This window comes from Hylobates moloch, unplaced genomic scaffold, assembly GCF_009828535.3.
Source record: "Hylobates moloch isolate HMO894 unplaced genomic scaffold, HMol_V3 SCAFFOLD_15, whole genome shotgun sequence".
In the NCBI taxonomy this organism is placed as follows: domain Eukaryota; kingdom Metazoa; phylum Chordata; class Mammalia; order Primates; family Hylobatidae; genus Hylobates; species Hylobates moloch.
Genome location: NW_026652290.1, coordinates 61,808,502 through 61,833,501, shown reverse-complemented (window position 1 = coordinate 61,833,501; position 25,000 = coordinate 61,808,502). Strand labels below are relative to the sequence as shown.

At 35.7% G+C, this 25,000-nt stretch overlaps 1 protein-coding gene across 20 annotated transcripts in view; it reads left to right on the top strand.

Moving 5' to 3' along the window:
- Positions 1-25,000, top strand: part of EHBP1 (EH domain binding protein 1) — a 399,042-nt gene that overhangs the window by 323,241 nt on the left and 50,801 nt on the right. For 11 of the 20 annotated variants that reach the window (XM_058429086.1, XM_058429080.1, XM_058429076.1 and 8 more), the window contains 5 exons: positions 8,596-8,743; positions 17,439-17,546; positions 20,217-20,341; positions 23,029-23,167; positions 23,352-23,458. In XM_058429086.1, the coding sequence (XP_058285069.1) occupies positions 8,596-8,743; positions 17,439-17,546; positions 20,217-20,341; positions 23,029-23,167; positions 23,352-23,458 (627 nt within the window). The remainder of the gene's footprint in view (positions 1-8,595; positions 8,744-17,438; positions 17,547-20,216; positions 20,342-23,028; positions 23,168-23,351; positions 23,459-25,000) is intronic. The other 9 variants (XM_058429082.1, XM_058429081.1, XM_032178698.1 and 6 more) reach the window with 3 other exon arrangements.

The window sequence follows — 25,000 nt, the reverse complement described above, 5'->3', positions numbered from 1 at the left end:
TGACATTTGCGGCAAGTATAAAAAGGACCCCCCATGGCAGCCATTTTTATTTGATTCTTAAGATCCAAAGGCTGCTGAAAGAACAATTGAATAAAGTTGGGGATTGGAGAAGCTTGATTTTCTTGTTCTCTGTGAAATGAAACTCCAGCCTTTTTCTTCCCCTTCCCCTCAAAAGCAAAAGTCTGCTAGGGGGTTGTAGCTGTGTCAAAGCCGCTGGGATGCCACTGCTGATCACTTTAATTACTACGACTAAGGAGGATAAAATTAAAAGTAGCACCATTGAAGCAGTGGAAGAAAGCTTGCCTAGATGTCGGTGAACTGTGAAATATAAAAATTGCATACCAATACATTTTTATGGAAAGGAAACAAGGAATTACATTACTTATTCTTGAAGAGTTTGTCCTTAAATTGTCAAGTTTTACTAGTGCATCTATGTATGGCAGATTGTAGACCATTTCAGAATGATAAGGAAAATAGTAACTTGAAGACATGCTGTGAAAGGGCTAAATATTATTTAAGTTTATGTCCAAAGTGGTTAATTCTGATCCATCTATATTTGAATATTTCAAATCCATTGGATTGAAACAGGGCTCTTTTTGCACCGTAACAGGACTTTTGCCTTATCATGAAGATGTTAGCAAAGAGAAAAGCAAAGCTTAAATACATTATCACTTTTCTAAAGGCTTATAATTTAAGGTTGGGAACGTAAGTTTTAAGTAAATGTAAACAAATTAGTTGCTCATCATCTCTCTGTATTCGTTGGCACAAAGGGAAATTTAAACTGATTTGTATAGCCCAAGTATACACAAAGAACTGGGACTTTAAAAAATCATAATCACTGTAGGGCCTCAGAAAATGCTCTGAATAGCAGTTATGTAATAGCTAGGGCCAGTGCTGTGATATCAAACAGCCACTGATTTTAATTCTTACTATGCCATTTACAAGATGTATGACCTTGGGCAGTATATTTAAGTGAGATTCAGTTTTTATCAAATTGGAATGATAGCAGCTATCTCACAGAGTTGTAAGGAGTAAATGAGACAACACATATACATGTGCGAGCACACAGGGCACAGAACTAGTATTTACTCAAAAATTTGTTACAAATTGTAAAAAGATAGTCATGGGGAGGGAGACCTCCCAAAACTACGGCTTCTATCAAACCCTCCAAAGAATACACATCTGTCTTACAAAAGCAAGATTATCCTTTATAACTCAGTCTAACTCTAAATAATACCATATAGGAAAAGGTGAATGTCATCAGACCCATTCTTAGAAAAAGGAAGTCTAACTACAATTTATTTAAGTCTATCTAGACTACATAAGTAAATGAAAGATATATGGGTTTCCTATGTATTGGATTTTTGAAGTATGCTTATCTTTTAAGTAACAGCAGTTTTCTAAGTTGCCTTGCCTCTGCAACCCGGTGAATAGATATTTTTTTCCCACACACGTGGTAAACATGATTTACTTACAGCTATGAGTCACTGTCTTTTTTTGAAAGAGGAATGGTCAAAGCAGATACCAAAAATACATTTCTTAGGTTTAGGCAAACTCATTGTCAGAAATATTATGAACGTATTTGAGCAGTTTGTGCTGAATGCTATACAGAAATAATAAGATAATCATTGTCCCTACTCTGTGGTCATTTTATCCTTAGACATAAACAGTATGGCTATTTTGAGTAAAAAAAAAAAAAATGCATAGATTTTATTGCTATCTATTCTTTCAATATTATTGCAAAAAAATCTTTTAATGGAGCCTACATATAAAAATTAAAATGAACTCGTTTTACTTATAATGAACCTGGAGACTAATAAACTGAAAATTAGTGTTATCAATTAAACTAAAATTGGTGGCATAATCAATTACTATAATTACAAGCTTTTCCTTCATGACCTTAACAATTAACTTTTATTTTCTCAGTTGGTTTTTTGTCTTAAGGGAAGTTAAAGGGTGAGAAAACAAACAACACAGATATGCCATCCCACTGGAGAGCTTCAGGCCCAAACAAAATTGTCTCTGTGGTGTTAGGACATTAGTAGAAAAGTAAATTAAGGCAATCTGATAGGGAACTAGAATTCTGTCAATCAGGCTCAAGATTTTGTGCTGTGTCCATAAACTTTGTTTACTGTAGGGTTTTATGAGTTGTAACCTGCCCTTGCAGTCTGTTAATGAGGCTAAATCTTGCTACTTGAGAATTGAATTACAGCACACCTCTGGGCTAATGGTTATAAACAGAAAGTCCCATTAGGGCTACATTCTGATTTGTTCATTTGCATTTTTTTCTATTGTGTAGAGAACAATGATGAGTAAATAAGTACAAACAAACAATTTACATGGAAATTGATAAAGTGTTCCTAATTAGTATTTGGAGTTGGTTTTATTAAGGATTGCCTACTTTAAATTGCACTCTTGGTAAGCTCTCGGAAAAATTTGCAGATGGGAGTATTATGGGGGGTAGAGGAGGTGATAGCTTGTGAGAAAAAAATTAGGTTGCCATTTCATATTCAGAAAACTAGAATCATTTATTTCATTTTAACTCAGTAAAAATGACCCTTCATTTTAGTTTGAATCACCAAATTCCAGCTATGTAAGAAGTTGTTATTCACTCAGTGAAATACACTTAAACTTAGTTGCCTGAGGCATATTAAATAATGGTTTTTGTTAGTACTCTTAACTTTTCATAAGTTTGGAAAATGAAGGTTTAGTAAAAGTTCCATTTTCCTCATTTGATCATATAATTTGATACTTTGGGAATCATATAGTTTAGTGGTTAAGAACAAGGGCTCTGGAATGAAACAGACCTGAGCTGAACACCTGGCTCTGACATCAGGTCTAGCTGTGGAATGTTGTGACTCTAAACTTAAGTATTCTTACTGGTAAAAATAAAGATGTGAAAATTAAATATTATGCACATAAAGCACGTAGCACATAAATGCTCAGGAGATAGCAGCAGCCATCATCAAACTCACCATTATCAATCCTGTAATTTCTTTTATTCCTAGTATATTTTTCAAGTTTAGAAACACTGATAGTGGGCCAGGTGTGGTGGCTCGTGCCTGTAATCCCTACACTTTGGGAGGCCCAGGTGCGTGGATCACTTGAGCCCATGAGTTTGAGACCAGCCTGGGCAACATGACAAGACCCCATCTCTCCAAAATTACAAAAATTAGCCAGGCATGGTGGCGCACACCTGTGGTCCCAGCTACTCCGGGTGGAGGCAGGGCTGAGGTGGGAGAATCACCTGAGCCTGGGGAGGTCAAGGTTGCGGTGAGCTATGATTGCACCATTGCACTCCAGCCCAGGTAACAGAGTGAGATCCTGTCTCAAATTTAAAAATGAAAAGAAATACTGATAGTAAACAGGATTTTTTTGTGTTTTTCTTGCATCTTCAGTCTCACTATGCCTATTGCATACTATTCCTCACCTATGAATAAGCTTGTGTCTCCAGATACTAATAAAATTTCACTTGAATGTTAGACCTCTCTTCTTTTGCCTCTACCACAATATATACTTCAGGAAGCATACCATCACATTGATTTGCTTTTTTGAGGCAGGGTCTTGCTATGTAGCCCAGTTGCTCAGGCTGGTCTTGAACTCCTGGACTCAAGCAGTCCTCCTGAGTAGCAGGGATTATAGGTGTGTGCCACCATGACTAGTCGAGATTGTTTTTTAAAATAATTTTTATTATAAGAGTAGTACATGTGTATTATAGAAAATTAGAAAATGAAGTCAAAATAAAATAAAAATATCAAATTTTGATACCCAGAAATCTTCACCATGACAACTTTGCGTATACCCTTCCAAATCTCTTTCTATGCATATGTTTTAACTCTGACTTATTAAAATGACCAGGTCAGTTGTCTGGGATATCCTACCTTCTGGATCTATTTGGTTGTTGTCTTGCTGTGTCATTTATCGTGCTTCTCTATCCCCTGTGCTTATGATAAACATGAAATTATATCTAAAGTTTGAGTGGATTCACTTTAAATATTTTTGGTAGAATATTATAGGTGGTGTGCAGTTCATGTGCTTCATATCAAAAAACATATAGCATATGATTGACCCAACATTAATGACGCTAGATTTGTGGTCCCTAATCTCTGATCTAGTTCTTATCTCTCTTTTTACAAATTAGGTTTTCCCCTTGCAACTAAAAGTAGTCTGTGTGGTGTTACTTAAGCATATGTTCCAGTTATTATTGCTGTGTAAGAGGCCACCCCAAACTTAGTGACGTAAAAAAAAATGTCTTGCTATTATGCTCTACAAATTCTGTAGGTCAGGAGTTCAGACAGGGCACAGTGGGCATGCTTTGTCTCTGTTCCACATCGTCTGAGACATCAGCTAGGAAGACTAACAGTTGGGGGTGGCTCAAAATGGCTCGAGTCTGAGGTCATCTAAAGCCTTCTTCATTCACATGTCTGGGACCTACGCCAGAATGACTGAAGGCTGAATTTGGCTAGAATGGTCAACTGAAGCACCTACATGTAACTTAGTCGTCTCACTGTATGACTGCTGGGTTCCCAGAAAGAGTACAGAATATAACAATTTCAAGACAGCTTAGGCAGAAAGGGTATGCCCTTTTCTGACCTAGCCTTGGAAATCACCTGCAACAGTTCGGCATTCTATTTCTTACATACAAGTCACTGAAGCTGGCTCAGAAGAATTAAACTCTTCCTCTTATTGAGGGAGCGGCAAGGTCACATTGCAGAAGAGCATGTGGGATGAGTGATAACTGTTGTGGCCATCTTTGGAAAATACAGTTGGCTGCAGCATGACTATCTGGTTCCCCATCAGACATTTACCTAAGAGCTTTAATAACAGTTGATGATCCTTGCCAGAATCATTCATTATGATTCGCAAAGTGATTTTTTTTTATAATTCTACCTTTTAGGGGCATTATTAAATGATATCTTATAAAGTAGAGCTAGGCCAGGCATGGTGGCTCAAACCTGTAATCCCAGTGGGAGGATGACTTGAGCCTAGGAGTTTGAGACCAACATGGGCAACACAGGGAGACCCTGTCTCTACAAAAATTTTTAAAAAAAAATTTTTTTTTAAACTACAGCCACCATGCCTGTAGTTCCAGCTACCCAGGAGGCTGAGGTGGGAGGATCACTTGAGCCTGGGAGGTCAGGGCTGCAGTGAGCTGTGATTGCACCACTGCATTCCAGCCTGGATGGGTTTGCTATATATATATATAGTACACATATATATGTATATATATGTGTACTATATATATATACGTACATATATATGTGTGTATATATACGTATATATATGTATACACACACACACACACATACCCACACACACATATATATATAGTAGAGCTTTCCATTATTGACTGAGAATATTTTGTTACTCTAAAATTCATTTCCCACTAGAAATACAAAATAATTTATTCTTTTCCTTTAATTACTACTTTTTAGGAGTTATTTCAAAAGCTGCCTTAAATGGTAACAAATGAGTTTTTATATCCTTCTATATTTTGAATGTCATATTGGACTCGAATTTTCCTTGATTCAGTGTATGACCTCATTGATTCAATTCATTGCAGTCATTTTTCTTTTTGAAACTGAAATTGTCTCTCTACTGGATTCTTCTAATTGGTTCTCTACTGGGAGCTTCAAGCTCGTCTGTGGGTCCGTTGGACATCCCCATTAACTTACCCCCATTAATTTTGATGGTTTACTTGATTTCTCTAGAAATTTGTGAAAAAAAAATTGCCTGGGCTTGAGTTCTACCCATTGGTTTCTACCCTTGTCCCTAATGATATGTCACCAAGTTTTGTTTTGTTTGTTTTTTAAGGCAACAGACTGTTTAATGTGGTTTAGAATACATCAATGTCTCACCAAGTTTCATTGCCCTTTTAAAATTTTCAGACTCGTTAACCTCTAACATTGGCTGCAATTGATACTCCTTTTTCTTGAAAGCCTCTTCTACTTTGATTCTCTGGATACTTCAGTGTTCTAATTCTCTCCCTCTTTCTGTGTCCTCTTTTCCTTTTTTGTACGTATAGATAGATGTTTTACATGTTTTAGTCAGTGTCCCTCCTTTTTCTCTAGGGGTGCCTCTTCAAATGCTTTCATGGATTCCTATAACTCATCAGCTCTCTAGTCATAGTCTGACCTCACATCCTAGTATCCATTTTATTTCTCGACTACCTACTAACATCTACTCAGATGTCCTGCCAGCTTCTCAAACCCAGTATGTCTTAGCACAGACTTTCTCTCCCTCTCTTCTTATAGTTCCTTTTAGTTTTTCTATTTCTATTATGAGTATCACAGTTCTACTAGTTGCCTAAGTTTAAAATTTCTGAGTTTTTTTCCCTCCCTCTGCATCTATTATGTTACCAAGAATTGGTGCCTCTAATTCTAATATATTACAGTTTTCTCTTTCTATTCCCATTGCCACCGTCTTAGTTTTGTATCTCAGTATAGTTTCCTTGGACTCTTATAAGAGCCTCCTAACTAGTCCATTGCCATCCTTCTATGCCAGTCTCTTTTATGCACCATTGCCTGATTAATCTTTCTCAAATACACCTCTAATTGATGATTCCCCTAGACTTAAAAAAAAAAAAAAAAAAAAAAGACATGCATAAAAACAAAGCCCAGCAGTGGTCCTGCTGTCTTTAGAATAAAATTAAAGCACCTCTCCCTGTTGGACAGGGCCTTTAAAGTATCTCCTCAAATTTAATTTTCTTGCCTTGTCTATCACTGTTTTTGCCCTATGTTCAGGAAAACTAGGTTATGTTTCACCATATGCTTCCTTGCCTCTTATGTTTTTGTACTGTTCCTACCTCCTTGTCTCTCCTGCACTGACCTACCTAACCACCAACTTCGATCTCTACCCATTCCAAATCCTACTCATTCTTCAGACCCAACTTGAAATCCATGATGGTATGATGCATTGTTTGCCCCTCAGCCAAAAATGTTCTATTTTTTCTGAACCCTTAAGTTATTTTGATCATACTGCCTTAACATTGTTACTTTCTCTTCCTCTATATAAGTTTTTTGAGAGTATAAATAGTATATAGTACATTCTCATGCTTGAAATGGTTATAGCACCTAGCACAAATTATGTACTAAAGACCAGAGATACAAAGGTAAATCAGCTATAGTTCAACTCTAATGTGAAGGAGGCATCCCTACAAAGTTATAATGTAAATTGACAAGTATTGTTTAAAAAAATAACATATACACATAGACACACATAAAGTACTGAAGTAACATAGAGGAAGGATTACTTTATTTCATAGGGAAGTGGTTGGAGGGATAGTCAGGGGAGGTTTGGTGGATTTAAACTGAATCTGGAAGAATGAGTAGAAATTAAATAAGGTGAGAGAAGCTCATTCCAAGAAAAAGAAATGACACACTCAGAGCCACAAGTACATGAAGCTACGTGATACAAACAATTCTGTATGAATAGATGTAAAGATTTATGGAGGTTCGGAGATGTTAAGGGGAGATAACCCTGCAAAGATATGTTGGGGCCAGATTATTTCAGTCTTTGTTTTATCACAATAATGCCGTATTTTATATGCTTTTCAATTTACAAAGCGGTTTTACACTGATTATTTGCGATTCATAATATTAATAATCCTTTTTGTGTGTGTGTGTGTGTGTGACAGAGTGTTGCTCTGTCGCCAGGCTGGAGTGCAGTGGTGTGATCTCAGCTCACTGCAACCTCCGCCTCCTGGGTTCAAGTGATTCTCCTGCCTCAGCCTCCCAAGTAGCTGGGACTACAGGCGCGTGCCACCATGCCCAGCTAATTCTTTTGCATTTTTAGTAGAGACGGGGTTTCACCATGTTGGCCAGGATGGTCTCAATCTCATGACCTTGTGATCCATCCACTTTGGCCTCCCAAAGTGCTGGGATTACAGGTGTGAGCCACCGTGCCCGGTCAATAATCCTTTTTTTAGTAGTCAACAACTCTCTTATTTGTCTTGTTATTTTAAATATCAGAAACCACATTAGATTTTAATTTTTCTTCTCAGTATACATTTGGGGAGAGAGGGAGTTACCAAAAAGAATTTCACATCACTATTGGATTATTCTTGTTGATAGTTTTTAAATCAAATTATGTACTGATAAACTATCCCTACTCTTACTCTAGCCCCCTAAATATGCCATTTCCTATATAGTATTTGATCAGCATAGTGTACCAGCATTTTCTGCTATCAAAGATGTCTTTTAGCCACTGCTCTGTGCCTTTATTCAAAAAAAGCAAGTTAAATTACATTCTTAAAAAATATGAATTAAAATTCTGTTCTCAGTATTGTGACTTTTTTCTGTAAGCTGGATTCTTTTATTAATAATAATTTCTGATATTTTCTCAGTAATATGTATTACCATTCTTTAGTTTGTATTTTTAATGGACATTTTAATACAATAATTTGTAAATGTTTTTAAAAATCTGATTCTAGGATGTCTTTTAAAAATGGTGTGACATCCAACTGATATAGAGCATCCTATTTATAATGTAGGCCAAGCACCATGCTGTAAACCAGTTACTATCATGATGATCAGATTGAAAATGAAATTGCATTTCTGTCAATTACTGAGTTGGCAACTGTTCAATATATCTTAGCAGCAAGATGAAGAGCGACGTCGGCAGCTGAGAGAGAGAGCTCGTCAGCTAATAGCAGAAGCTCGATCTGGAGTGAAGATGTCAGAACTTCCCAGCTATGGTGAAATGGCTGCAGAAAAGTTGAAAGAAAGGTCAAAGGCATCTGGAGGTGAGTTAAAGAATCTTGTATCATTCTACAGACAACCCAGAAATCCACAGTGGACCTTTTGGAACTTTTTATTCTTACTTCAAAATGTTGCTTCAAAAATATAAAGTTTCTAACCTATTGATATGTTGCAAAACACCTAAAGGAAGCATAGTAAATTAGAAGATAACTGTTGCTGTTTTCCACATCAACTTTTTGGCTTCATTTAAAAATACTCAAGAAGTACTCTCTTAGAATATGCTTTTGTAAAAAACTCATACCTTGGTTTGTGATACCCCATGATTCCTCATTAATCGTATTAGGAGTATGTAAAATCTAATTGAATCCCTAACATCTAAATCATAGCATAATTAGTGATGAGCTTTGTCATAAAAGATTTTCACTTAAAACAAGATCTTTAGATCTTTAGAAAGTAACTTTAACAATATTCTGGCATTATAGCCTGAGATGTTAGAAGTTTATAGAAGTCCCATCTCAGTTTCTTCTTAGTCTCCTTACTCTGAGAGGGTCTTCTTCAATATCTGCAGAGATTAATCTAAGCTTGATGTTGGGACCAGGGAGATATATATATATATATATATATATATATATATATATATATATATATAAAATTAAAGAGAATTTAAATTTTAACTTCAGAGATGCTCAATTGGGACATCTTTGGAACATTTTACATTTTTAAGAGGAGTATATTCACAAGGCTTGTGAGCTTTCTATTTCAAAGGAATATAACCTACTTATCTACTAAAACATGCCAGATACTTGCCCTGAGTTAATCTTAGAGTGCAAAGATCACTCTGAAGAGTAGGCAAGTGAAGACTCGAATAAGACCTTAGAGCAGCCATCCCCAACGTTTTTGGCACCAGGAACTGGTTTTATGGAAGACAGTTTTTCCACGGACCAGGAGGGTAAGGAGGGATGGTTTCAGGATGAAACTGTTTCACCTCAGATCGTCAGGCATTAGTTAGATTCTCATAAGGAGCACATAACCTAAATCCCTCACATGTGCACTTCACAATAGGGTTCGCGCTCCTGTGAGAATCTAATGCCGCTGCTGATCTGACAGGAGGCCGAACTCAGGAGGTAATGCTCACTCACCCTGTTAGGCCAGGTTCTTAATAGGCCACAGACTAGTACTGGTCCATGGCCCTGGGTTTGAGGACCCCTCACTAAGAGGGCCAAAACAAAGGTAAGCTATTTCTAGGTCAATGATAAGTTTCCTCAAAGTAAACTGAAACTTATTGCTGTTATTTCTTATTGTTTCCTTATATTAGAAGCTTACTGTAGAAAATTCTAATGCTTATAACGTCTAATCTTCCATCTCATAAATTTGAAAGCTCCTTCCTCACAGCTGTGTATCTGTCCCTCTGGTCTTCTCAGAATGTCTGTATCTTAGTTAAACCCATCTTGCCAGGTACAGTGCCTCACGCCTGTAATCCCAACACTCTGGGAGGCCAAGGCGGGGGGATCACTTGAACCCAGGAGTTCCAGATCAGGCGGGGGGATCACTTGAACCCAGGAGTTCCAGATCAGCCTGGGCAACATCACAGGACGCTATTTCTACCAAAAAAAAAAAAAAATTATTTTAATTTTTTTCACTTGTCTTTTTTTTAAAAAAAATCATTACCTTCAATCAACTCACGCCCACTACAAAAAAAAATTTTTTTAATTAACCAGACAGGGTGGCACACACCTGCAGTCCCACCTACTCAGGAGGCTGAATCAGGAGGATCACTTGAGTTCAGGAAGTTGAGGCTGCAGTGAGCTGTGATCATGCCACTGTCCTCCAGCCTGGGTGACAGTGAGATGCTGTCTCAAAAAAAAAAAAAAAAAAATTCGTCATCTTCCCTTTTCGACTCCTATCATGCAGCTATCATGCAGGATTTTTATTGCAATTTATACATTCTCTACTACAGCTTTATAGTAAGATCAGTAATTATGTACAGCTACATTTGTGTAATACTGTGACAATTTGCTGTCATTTATCATTAATAATTAGATGCTTCTTTTATCATAAAAATCTCCAGATATTCTAAGTAAGTCTTAATAAATCTTTGCCTCCTTATACCTTTGAGTCATGGAAAAACACCATATTCTTATGCTCCAGATAGGCTTCCTGAAGCTATTAATGCCACCTTCCTGTGGCATCATAAAGCCATGTAGGAGAACAAGTAATAATAGGATGAAGGGGCATTTGGTATCTGTTTTTTGTTTTTCCCAGTAGTGAGCAGATAACAATGCTAAATGACTTGTAAGTGCTGGGAAGGCTAAGAATTAAAAATCCTATTAATGATATGGGATGTGTCAGCTATATAGTTGGTCCTGTCTTTATAATCCAACTACACTTGAGGCTAAGCCAGAACCAGACTAGGCAAGGAGACTGTCAATGTTGCAAACCAAAGTGTGGTTGCTGCCTGGTAATGAGGGACAGTAAAGATCTGAATTTGCCATCATTCAACAATCAAAGTAAATAAAGTAAACAAAGGACAAATGAGGATTGGATCTATAGAGTTGGCAAGGAAATGCAGACTGGAACAAGGAAAGCCAGGTGAAATGAAGAAGGGGCAGGGTTTGACAAATGACTTATGAGAACCTCCTGAGGAGTCAGGTTTCTTATTCCTGAAGGAGACCAAAGTGACCAGGGTCTATTTTTCCCATAGGACACAGCATACCTTGGATGTTGGAAGCAGCTACATACCAAATGGTAGTCTGTTTGTGAGAACTAAGGTTGACCTAAGACAAATGATGCAGGCCTATTTCCTGTCCTCAGTGGTGGGTCTTGGCCTGTCTTCATAAAGGGATATGGAACAGACTAGGTCTCCTCTGGTCTCAAGGTCTAAGCCCTAGCTGTTGAGAGTGAGAGTTGTGGAGAAAACTTTAGGACAAGGAAGAAGGTAAAATTCCTCTTGAAATTCAATGATTCATATACATTTATTTATCAAACAGTACCAGCCATTGTGCTTTGCCAGGATTTGGCAAACATCCTGGAAAGGGCCAGAGCACTGTAGGTTTTGTAAGCCATGTGCTTTCTGTCCCAGCTACTCAGTTCTGCCCTTTGTAGCCTGAACTGCCCTTTGCAGTCTTGAACAATATATGAATGAATGAGCCTGGTTGTTATTTACCTTCAAAAGACAGTAGGCTGGATGTTGCCCCTGGCCTGTAGTTTGCTCACCCTTGCATAGCAAATTCAAAATTCACTTGAGTTCACAAGAGTCTAATTTCTAAGTAAAAATGACCCTGATGAGGTTGTTAAGTCAGGGGAAAGAATTAACAAATTAGTGTCCACTCTCCTAGGGTCTAGTAGGAATCCTCAGGTCTGAAAAAAGTTTTGCTAAGGAGTAGTGTGAAAGGAAGAGAGAGAAATAACTTGACACCAGCCTAGATGGAGAACTAGGGTAGGAAGATTTTCGAAGCAGTAGTCCAGAGTGATAAAAGAGGATAGTGAAGAGCTGACATAACAAGGTGGATGCACAGCCTGGGGAATGTATTGAACGTGATCATCACTCATACCCACTGCCTGAACTCACCTGTGAAAGCCTACTTTTTCTGTTCTCAAGCACCAAGCAACCAGCCTCGGTGAGAAAAGGAAACTTACTAAATTTGAGGTGAGGTGTCTTCAGCTTCATGGTGTCCACAGAAAATACATACAAGGTATTTTAGGTCACCTATAACTGTATATTCAGGCAATCAAGAGACTTATATCCTATTGCAACCAGAAATAGCCTGATTCTTGTGTAAATAACAGAATCACACCTCTCCTAGCAGCCATAGCCTAGCTTTCACTTACCCTCTGTTTGACATACTTGTGGGGCTTATGAGAAAATCAGGTAGTGTATTATACATTTTTTTTTATTTTTGCATCATGTTGTAATTGTAGACATGTGATGGCCTCATTTTAAATTCCTCATTCTATGTAACAAACGATGTGGGTTGTATGAATCTTTCCTGACAAGGTACAGATGTTGATAAAGTTTAGTATTTTTGGTTTTAGTTGTGTAGTATTGTGGTCAGGGAATAGGACCCAAATTTCTGCTTTGGGAATTTATTAATGTTTTATTTTGGCCAAATACATATTAAATTTTTGTTAATGGTCTATGGGCACATTTGCAAGGAAGGTGACTACCTTGTTTTAAGATGATATTACATATCATGTCATATAGCACATGTATTATATATTATAAAGTATATTATATTTGATACATATTTTGTTATTATTTATTCCATAGCTTATAACTTTGGTTTAGTTAGATTAGATTAGATTTGCTTAACTTTAAACTGACATTTTTGCCTCTTTTTATTTTTTGAGACAGTCTCGCTCTGTTGCCCAAGCTGGAGTGCAGTGGCGCTATCTCAGCTCACTGCAACCTCCGCCTCCCGGGTTCTAGCAGTTCTCCTGCTTCAGCCTCCCAAGTAGCTGGAATTACAGGCACCCGCCACCATGCCTGGCTAATTTTTATATTTTTAGTAGATACAGGGTTTCACCATGTTGGCCAGGCTGGTCTGGAATTCGTGACCTCAGGTGATCCGTCTGCCTTAGCCTCCCAAAATGCTGGGATTACAGGCGTGAGCCACTGCGCCCGGCCTTTGCCTCTTTTTTATGTAGACAACGTAGTATATTTTCTTTTGCATTTTGGATGAATGAAGAAATTTTTTTTAATTTTGCCCATTAGAATGTCTGCATGATCCTTATTATTTCAGTTATGGAAAATAAATTTGTTGAGCTGAAATAATATCTTAGGCCTTCAATAATTTTTATTTTTAGCTTTTATTAATAACATAATATCTGTATTGTGTTTCCTATCTTTTGTTTGATTTCTGTAGAATAACCTCAAAAATAATGAATTTTATGGGGACCTTTGTTGAGAATTTTAAAAATCATAAGTGAGAAATTTTTTTGGAATTTTTAAGTATGTTTTTAATGATAACTTCATTTTCTGTTTAAAAAATGCAGATATTCTCTCTCTCTCTTTTTTAACTTTCACCAGATATCTTGGTTTCATTCAATTTATCTATAAACAAAAAGTATACGACTGGCCTTATTGACCACATTGTTGGGATATCTATTTTACTTATCATGCTGTGCAGTGTCAACTGGAATGCATTTTCACATTCAGTGCATATCTAATCTCCTTTTACATTTTCCTGCACACACAGTACATAGCATACTTGCAAACCAGCTTCTGTTGTATAATGGATCTCTAGTTTACTTTCTGCCTTGTTCACCTACTGGGTTTTCAGTGTTTAACCATAAAGACATATTATATTTATACATTTATATTATGTAGTATCTTTAAACACACACATGCACATGCACTTAAGTTCTGTAAGAATACAGTTAGAGCATTTCTTACAGGTGTTAGGAAATATGTAACATTAACTGTTCAGAAGAATTCAAAGTTGATTGTAAAACTGAAGTCAATGAATCGAAAGAAAGTAGAAACCCATTCTTAGGAAGACCTGAGCTGTATAGATCACTTTTTACTCTTGCCATCCCAAATAGTAATCCTTTTATCTAAGGTTAGCAGTACATATATGAACATTGAGTTAACCCACTCAGCATTACTGGGGAGTGGTAGTGTAAATGGCACCTGTTTAACATCATATAGGAACCTAGCACTGTATAAGTGGGTAAAGAAAGTAGGTGCCATTTCCTGGGTATCCCTGGAATCTGAAAGAACCCATATACAACCACATTTCCAGACTTACCTATTTTTTTTCATGGCAATGCCGTCATTCTATTCACTCAGGCTGGAGAGTTGATTGTGATGGTGGCCTCACCCTTACTCTCCTCAGTATCCCTTACTCTCCTCAGTATCCCTTACTCTCCTCAGTATCCCTTCTCCCACAGCCCAACATCCAATTGATTTCCAAGTTACATCATACCTACTCCCAATTCTTTCATCCTAGGTTAGGCTCTCCATAGTGCTTGCCTGGGGGTTATAACAGTCTCCAACCTGCATTTCTTGACTCCAGCCTTTCTGTTCTCCAGTCCAACATTTAGGTCAGCAATTTTGCATGACAGATGGTGTCACGTGCATAGGGCTGTCTTAGGCACAGTCCCTAGACCACTTCTGCTTTCACATAAGAAGGTATATGAGAATGTGAGCAAGAGTGATATTATAGAAATAATAATTGAAGCTGCTCTAACTTATAAAAGACATAAGCTTCAGTACTTATATTACTACTAATAAGTTATACCTACTTCACAACTGATGACAATAAGGCACTTCGGTTGAAAACTGCTTATGGAGATTGCTGTTAAATTAATCTTCTAAAGCACAGTACTGATCATGTTGACCACCAGTATCTCTACATTCCTACCAAGTAAAAGTTAAACTTCCCATTCTGTCCTTCAAGACTCTCTGTAGGCTCTCTATAGTTTTGCCTTTCAAGTCTTACCTTCTATTATTTCTCTTTAAGTATGCTTGAGCCAAATAGGACTTTACACCATTCTCTGAACATAACCTACCCGTTCCTCCTTTCATGCCTGTAAAGCCCTTCCCTCAATTGTACCTTGTACATTTCTCAAGACCTAATTTAAAGGTGAGCATTTCCAAGAAAGAATTCCTGGTGTCATTGGCAAAGAATAATCTCTTTATCTTTTGAATTTGCTCTGTACCTTATTTTTATCCAGTCACCCCTACCATACATGGTATTATAGTCCCTTGAATATGCCTTTAAGGCAGAATAAATGTCTCATACAACTTGGTATCTCCTCAACATCTAGCACAGTGTTTTTCATATTGTGTATACAGTACACAGTAGAAGTTTCTTGAATAAATGAATGAATATTGAATTCTATACTCTCCCTCTGGATTAATTATATTCAGTAATCATCAGTGGAGGCTTATTGGCAGCAAAAAAGTACTGCATTAGATCCCTAAAAACTATTAATAGAAGCTGTCTCTGACACAGAATAATGCTGAGGAAGTATTCTGAACACCTTTTTGACACACAGGAAATATTTGTTAGCATATTTGCTAAACTACAAATTTTGAGGATAGTGAAATTGAAGATGCCCACTTCTATGAAATGAGTCAAATAGTTGATAAGCTGAGCACAGTTGATTAGAAAGGATCTCACAAGTGATTGTGCTTAAATAATGAAGCCATGTATAATACCTTAGCTATTTCTCTGAAAGCATTTAACAATGTTTTTATCTCTATGCTTTTTTGCCCCCCTTGGTGTGGGGGGTGCATTTCTCAATTTTTTTTTTTTTTTTTTGAGACAGAGTTTTGCTCTTTTGCCCAGGCTGGAGTGCAGTGGCACGATCTCGGCTCACTGCAATCTCCACCTTCTGGTTTTAAGCCATTCTCCTGCCTCAGCCTCGTAGCTGGAACTACAGGCGCACACCACCACACCTGGCTAATTTTTGTATTTTTAGTGGTGATGGGGTTTCACCATGTTGGCCAGGCTGGTCTTGAACTCCTGACCTTGTGATCCACCTGCCTCAGCCTCCCAAAGTGCTGGTATTACAGGCGTGAGCCACCGCACCCAGCCAGTCTTTTTTCTTTATTGTTTTCTTCTTCCAAATGGTTTACATAGTAGATGGGAAGTCTTCAATAAATGTAAACTGTTGTTATTAATATTAATGCTCATAGTAAGCATTTACTTAGGAAGCCAAAAATCAGGCCTAAAGATGTACAGTTTCAGAAAGGGACAAATGTTGAGGGATTAAGCCAAACTGTAGAATTATCAATTGGAAAAAAATCTTCAGAATACCTCACTACTAATAAAAGTTGCCCAATTAAAAAAAAAAAATGAGTTGCAGGGTAGTAGGGGTATTCTTCAAATCCCAAGGCTACACAGCATGTCTCCAAAAGGTACATTGCCTGTCTGTTGGATAGAAATTAAAGTTAAACCTCTAATATGCAACTAAAATTGCTGCTGTGCCTTTTCAAATGTATAGAATTCAAAATTACTGAAACAATTTTATCACTAGGATTTGGAAAGGAAAAATTATCTACTAAAAATCCTTAATGTCAAAAATTGACTCCATTAATTAATTGTGACCCAAAACATTTTACTAGGGATATAAAAAATTATGTAAGACTTTCTCATTCCCGTATATTTAATTTTGGTTGATAATTTTTCCCAGATTTTGCTCTACCAAGATTTATTGTCTTAGTTGTTTTTGAACTTTCCATTGTATAAAGGCACTGTATATGCTAGTCTCACTCTTAATCTATCCATAATGTTTTTATGATAATATTTCATTAATAGCATAAAAGTATTTAAGCCTTCATAAAAATGACAAATATATATATATAAGGAATGTGTGCTTATTTATGCATTTAAATCGAACAATCTGATAAAAGTGTAAAATTTAGAAATATTTGATGACTTTGTCACCAAACTAACTTTATTTTTGTGTGCCATTGTTAGAGTTACTTATAGATTACACTTTAAAGTACAGGGACTCAATGAGCTCAGTGATTCAGAGACAGTGTGTGGCAAATTGTCAAAACCTTTGCATCTGCTTTGATGTGATAATTCATGTTTGACATATGAATGTAAAATATAAATGTTAATCCAATAGTGAAAGAGTGACTTAAAACTGATTTCTTAACTTGCTTATCTGTGTCAGACCTGAATTTGAATAACTATACTAAAATACTGGTTTTTCTTCTTTAGTGTTTTGGATGAATGATATAAAATATAAATAATATACTAACATTATTGCTACATGTTCCTACAGATGAAAATGATAATATTGAGATAGATACTAACGAGGAGATCCCTGAAGGCTTTGTTGTAGGAGGTGGAGATGAACTTACTAACTTAGAAAATGACCTTGATACTCCCGGTAATTTCAAATTATAAATGTTTTGTGTCCTGCTGCATGGCAAACTTTATGGTTATATTTTTATTATCTCATCAATAATAATAATAATTTTGTAGTTGTATTACATCTTATGGCCTCATAAACCATTTAGCTTAGTCCACCTTCCATCAATTTTATGTTATTTTGTTTTAGGTTGGATGTTAAAATTAGCAATAACATTGGAATAGCAAATTGTATTCTGTGTTCTCTTATTACTAAGGTTCACTATTGTATTTTATGTTATGTGAGATAATCTGTAGCCTTTCAATAGTTGGTTCCCTCCTCAGCTTAAATATTTTGGTGTGGTGTCATAAGGTATATATTCCACATGTAAATCTAAACGATGGGATCAGATTTTCTGATTTAGTTTAGAATTATAGTCTTAGTATTAATATTATTTTGCAGATTTTCTGCTTACCTTAAATACTTAAATATTACTCTAGTAAATGATTTTACATATACTTAACTGATTACAATAAGACACTTTGAAAACTATATAGACTGCTGTTAAATTAATCTCATGTCCTATATCAATAAATCACTTTGGCAATGGACCTTTGTAAGTTCTTATTTAAAATATAAAGATACTTGCTGGTGGTTTTTAATAGGTGAGTGTTCCAAATGCATTGCCTTTATAAGCCAGCAGCAAGTAGCAATCCAAAGTTTTGTATACCCGAGGGGTTCCATAAATGCTTGTTGAATTGAATTCTTACAACAATAAAAAGTCTTTGGTGATTTCTTTAGACTTAAAGGAAGGAGGCAAAGTCTCTAACATTTATCTTTTCCTGTAAAAAGCTAAAGGGAGTGAGAGCAAGCATACTTTTTCCTATCCCTGGCATGCCCCTGCAATGCTAAGCTGCTCCATTTCTTTCCCTGTTGGAAATACTACTATTATTCCAATTAACAGGTGACCAGGGTTTTCCTGACTATAACGAAGACTCAAGAAAACTCATGCCCTTTTGTCAGTAGCTCCTTCATGGCCTGGTGTTAAATTATACTATTGCTAAATAGAAGTCAGTATTACTTATAATTGTGCAAGTCCAAAAGAATGCTGATATTTAAGGAAAACTTTTAAATGTTTAACCCAAAATTAGAACTAGATTTTACTTCTTTCTGTTTAAAATACTACAGAACTTGGTTAGGTTTGATTTTTTTTTTTTTTTAACATTTTTGTTGTTGCTTACTCACCTTCCCACCATAACCACCACCAAAGGCTTTATTGGAAACCAATCACATCTTTTTAATGCTGAGGAGGACATCCATAAGTACTGGATTGAATTTTTTAATACTCAATTTATGGAAGTATAAAATCAGTGACAATATGTGATGCATATGTCCTGATTCTACAGTAGGTTAGTAACACAGGAAAAAATAGCCATTTCTTAGGTAAAATAAGGGGAGAATTTTCTAGTTTCAGCTGTAGCAACTTTGGGGGATACTTTAAAGATTGGTTAATTTTAATCCTAACAGGCTTGACTCTTGTCCATTTTAAAAACTCTCCTCCTATTTAATGTTTTCCAAAAAGAACACACATCTCAGCCTTCCTGTTTGAAGTTAACTAATAAATTGTGTACGGCTCTCAAGCATGCCCATTAAGTGTTGGTATGTAAGTAAACATGCCTCCCAGTTCAGATTTATGGTTTATTTTGTGGCAATAAGAAATAGGAATGCAAACTAGAATCTGGAAGCCCTTAGAATATATTATGATTTTTATCCTTGCTTTATTTTCCCCCCAAATTTTTTTCATATGTATATGTCATAAGGTTTTAATAATAAATTGTTTAATCTTTATCTTGATTTGACCATAGTTCATCAGATATTGCTTAAAAGAGAAGCCTTGCAATATAAACTGACCAATTTGCATGAAAGTAATGACAATAGCATTTATTAAGAGTCTTATAATTAGAAAAGTTATTAATCTTTATGAAAAATATCATCCAGCAAATGGTGGACATATCTATTGCAACCATTTTATTAAGAAGTTGCCTTTTATTAATTTAAGAATTAGTTGTGTTTCTACTCATTTTGAACTATTGTATTATGAAAGATTAATGTACATTAATACATTCCAAAAATGTAATAATCTGTATTGTATTTCTGCTATCTAAGTAGAGGGTATTTGTAAACATATACCCTGTTTCAATGCTGGTTATATAGGTACATATATAAACACTGGATTCTAATAGTATGTACATGATGATGATCTGAGATAATGTTAAGAATTTGTTTTAATGTGGCATTATATTTATAAATCTAATAAGAATTAAAACTATAAAATAATATTCAAAATGAAATGTATCTCTTCTTTTAAATATCTAGTTTGTTATAATAGCTTGTTTTATTGTGTATAACATACAGTGCTTATATAAATGTATACATCACATACAGGCATAGGTTTTTAGGTAAGCATTAGCTACTATTTAACTATAGTATAACTAAGTTCTCTTTAGATATGTTGACTGTATTCTTTAAGGGGAATGATTTTGGTGGGGGAATATACATATGTAAAGGATTTTTCATGTGTTTAACCTAATATCCTTTTCTTCTTTCTTTTAAAATATAGTAGTACTTTTGTGAGCTCACGTAAAATTGACAGCCTACATATCTAAATGCATCTCTCTCAGTTATTCATGGTATTTGCATATTTAACAGAACAAAACAGTAAGTTGGTGGACTTGAAGCTGAAGAAGCTCCTAGAAGTTCAGCCACAGGTGGCAAATTCACCCTCTAGTGCTGCCCAGAAAGCTGTAACTGAGAGCTCAGAGCAGGACATGAAAGTAAGTCTTACTTGTTTAAAACATTTAGCTTAGTATCTGTGTCTTCTGGTTTCTGCCAGGAGTTTGTAATTCTAAAAACAATTTTTTACCAAATTCTTCACCAATATTAAGATTAGGGTATAAGAAATTTTTACTAGTGAGGTGTGGTGGCTCATGCCTGCAATTCCAGCACTTTGGGAGGCCAAGGCAGGAGAATCAGGAGTTCAAGACCAGCCTGGGCAACATATTGAGACCTCACTACTAAAAGTAAAACAATTAGCCAGGCATAGTGGTGCATGACTGTAGTCCCAGCTACTCAGGAGGCTGAGGCAGGAGGATTGCCTGAGCCCAGGAGTTCAAGGCTGCAGTGAGTGGTGATCATGTCACTGCACTCCAGCAGCGGAGACAGGGCGAAACCTTGTCTTAAAAAAAAAAAATAAATAAATAATTAAAAAAATTTTCATTAAATAGCCAATAAGTAAATATCAATATGGTAATCAGTATTCATGTACTATTTTTCAGGGAAACTGCTACTTTAAATTGCTATTTCAAGTAAAAATAGAGGCAATATGGAAACTATTCTTGAGTTCTATATGTATATATATTTTGCTAAGACGAATACTGTTAAGAGAATTCTAGTGTATTTTTCAATAATCCTCAACCTTCTGCCTATATAGATGAACTAAATGTATGTTATTTGTAAGAATCATCACACCTGAAAATGGTAATATGATTGAATATAAATGTTTAAGATAACTTGCATATGTTTTGTGCCATTATGCATCTTACCTTGTGTAACATTTTAGTCAAAAATGCCACATTATAAGAATATTATTAGACTGTTTATATTATTCCCACCCACATGTTTCCCTGCTTTCCTGACAGTGATTAGTATTTCTGTAGCTTTAGGGCACTTCCAGTCCTGTATAACTTTTCACCCACCTGCGGACTATGGGGACTGCCCCGCTGACTGAAAGGATTTCCTTCCCCTGACACAGAGATGCTTTGAAGTCCCAAAACAATGACTTTCATTGCTTTTCCCCTATATTGTCAGTTTCTATAAACTGGTGATGAAAGTGTGTGGCAGCACCAGAGGACTTTTGGTCTCTATCTTTGAACAAAGGGAAGCCTGGATCAGGTCTGATTTTTTGCGTTCAATTTAGCTTTCTGCAGTGGATTTAATGCAGAATGAAGCTGGCCTAAGAATAATACAATAGATTGAAAAGGCTAACTGAATTAGTGGGTTTAGAGGAATACATTTGTAAAGTGGCAGAAGTCCCTAGTCATAAAAAGGTTTCTTAAGATGGGATTTGCTGGCTAATCGCACTGATATTTTAGCATGTTGCCAGGCCTAAAAAAATTTAGCTGTGTTTGTTTATTTTGGTAAAGACTTGAGTATTAGACGATTGGATAGTTATTATAACAGTAGAACTCTATTTTTCTCTAAAAAAATAGAATAAAAGCCAAAACTGTTTCTATCAAAAGTATATGCCTAGGATATTATAAGCATGATATTAATGATAAATTCATTAGATAACTTTAAAAAAATAAAATAGTGTTATTTTCATTATTATTGTTTATCTGTATAGATAAAATTGGTTTTGCTTTCCAAAACACTCTTATATAGTAGTCTTTAAAGTTATTCCAACAAAAGGTGTGCTTTAAACAGCTTGCCTTTGTATGATTCCTTTTAGTTAAGATTTTGAAAATGGTGTTTATAAAGAACATATAGAGTCCATCTGTTCTCTTGAAGCTTTCAGTGTTGATTTGGGTTTTAATTTTTTTTAATAAAATGCAGTTTACACATTTATAAATGAGGCATTCTGTGTTTGTGGAAAAGGATAAACTGTTACCTTCCCCTGAGGATTCTGTATCCCAGGCCTCCTTGAGGCTAGAGAATAGGCCATTGGAGGGCTCCCTCATTACCGATTGTCTCAATGCAGAGGAAGGGCAAAGTCTTGGTAGCTTTTGATAACCAGTTTCAGCATTCAGCAGGCTTAGCTATTAGTCATGCATCTTAGCCTTTCCCTATTTACTTTCAAAACACTTAATAAAAATAATAAAAGATTAGGTATAAAATGAAATATTTGTTTGGTACACAGCACCTCGGTATCTGCAGCTTCCACACACTGCAGTGGTTCAGTCTTCTGGGATATTTCTTGTTGATAGAACCATTTGAATTTGTTACCAGTATTAACATAGGAAGCCCCGGAAAAGATAATTGTAGTTTCCTTAGCTGTAAAGGGCTTACTTACAAATCTGGCTTTGGAAAGTTATAGCTGATGAAATGCAGTTCAGTAGGGTAGTATTATAATCCTACCTTTTAGCCTTCATCCAGCATTAGTGGTTTATCTCAATGGGCATAAAATTAGAAACTAGTTCTTGTTGTCATACAAGTCTGTGGGGCTGTACAAACTGATGACATAGAATAGTGGGGGAAATAGGAGGCAACATGGCTTTTAAATGATATGTATCACTGGTGGAAGACACGTTCATATCAGTTATCAAGAGTTAAACCATGTGTCCCAAAGTTTGTGATTACAGGCAACAGAACTTGCAGTTGAGCTGTTTAAAGTGCTTTAAAATCCTTTTCTTGCAAAAAGTTTCTAAATTAGTGTTATCTTAAATCAGTAAAAGTTGCCTTACTAATGTGTAATTTTATGTTTATGAGATCAGGACTCTCTTACCATGTGTTGTTTTACATTTAGAATGGCACAGAAGATCTCCGGACTGAACGATTACAAAAAACAACAGAACGTTTTAGAAATCCTGTTGTGTTCAGCAAAGATTCTACAGTCAGAAAAACTCAACTTCAGTCTTTCAGCCAATATATTGAGAATAGACCAGGTAGAACACTTTTTAAAATGTTTTTCCATGTTATGGTTTAACTATACATAGATATCTATATATATAGTGTGTGTGTGTGTGTGTGTGTATATGTATATAATCTGGTAATGTAAATTCACATTTCAATACACAAATATCAAGCTTTATAATAATTTTACATGTCTTTCCTCTTTTTTTTTTTAAGAGATGAAAAGGCAGAGATCAATACAGGAAGATACAAAGAAAGGAAATGAGGAGAAGGCAGCGATAACTGAAACTCAGAGGAAGCCATCAGAAGATGAAGTGCTTAATGTATATTAATTTTTTGTGTGGTTTCATGATTGCTGATAATTCCAAACTGTATGTGGAAATAGTGCCTTTATTTGTTAAAATGAGATGTTAGGTTTTTTAAGATGTCAATCTCCAGTGCATTCAAAGCAGAGTGAGAGGGGTGCACTGTTGAATTAGTCTGCAGTGTGGTGATAATTGTCAGATAAAAAAAAATGAATTTTTCAGAGTTCCACAGCCCCAGTTTCCTTCAGACATTTCCATCAGGGCACTTCCCATAAAGAGATTCCAGTATTGATCTACCGGGAGGATTTTAATTATTACAATAGCAGATACCGCAGAGCTGCAGTTAGAGGGAAAAGTCACATGAGACCTGCTAGAATTTCTCAGCCAACCCATTTTGTTGGCTTGGGTTAATGGGTGTTCAACCTTTCCATTATCCAGATCAGCCGTGAATTACTAGCTGAATGATGTTTGCATTAATATAATATATATGGTAATTTCTTCACTTAATTAACGGGGAGGTTCAGCTCAGTAGGGGTATGGGCTGATCATGTGTAAAATTGATTTGTGAGGGAAATATTTGATAGACCGCAGGGAGAAAGCTGCTTTTGATGGACAGCTGCGGGACAGAAGCAGGAAGAACAAGTTTTAACTTGAATTTTTGTCCGGAAGCATCGCTCTCTTTAATAGTACTACTTTTTAAATTATCTACAGTTCTTCTAGGTATTTTCATTGTTTTCAGTGTTAAAATAGTTGGATTTTAAAATCCTTAGAAGTACACTCAGAGTCACCAACTACATTTTAGGACTCTAAAATCTTCTCATTTTAAGTTGTTTACTTTAGAAGACCTGGAAAGGGATGAGCTAGAAAAGAACAGCTCACTGATAATCCTGATGAAGTATTTGGTATAACTTTTAAGTTACAGAATACTTAACTATACTATGTACTCGCACTAAAGAAACCTGATTATGAAATTTCTATTTTTAACTGAACCAATCAGTAAGAGCAATGAAGTTTGTGTGTTGCTTATTGCTTCTGCTTCCTTATATATTTGTTTTTTGTATTATCTTTGCAAACTACTATATTTGTTTTGTCTGTCTGTATGGGGATGAGAAAAGAAAATGTCTCTTTTGAAAATGCTCTGCTATCTGGCAGATAGGTTCAAGAAGCATTCACCAGATTATCCCAGATTTTAAATTAGCATTTATTCTATTATTTTATTTTTTTCTGTTATATTTTGTATTGAGATGGAAGAATATCCATTTGGTATAAATTTTTTAAAAATATGGTGACTTTTAAAATCAAACTATCCTGAGAAATTTAGTTTTATGATTTCTTAAAATATTTTAACTTTAAATTTGTCAACGGCCATAATCAATTTAATAATAAGTTGGTATAAATTCAGGTCACATATGAGTACAAATTACTTACCAGTTCAAAAGGTATGTAAGTTATACATATAGTTAGACATATTTATTAATCATGAGAATTCTAAAATATGCTCATAATTAACATAATTCTTTATTTTATTTCCTGTTTAAGGAGTAGTGAAATATAATTCCT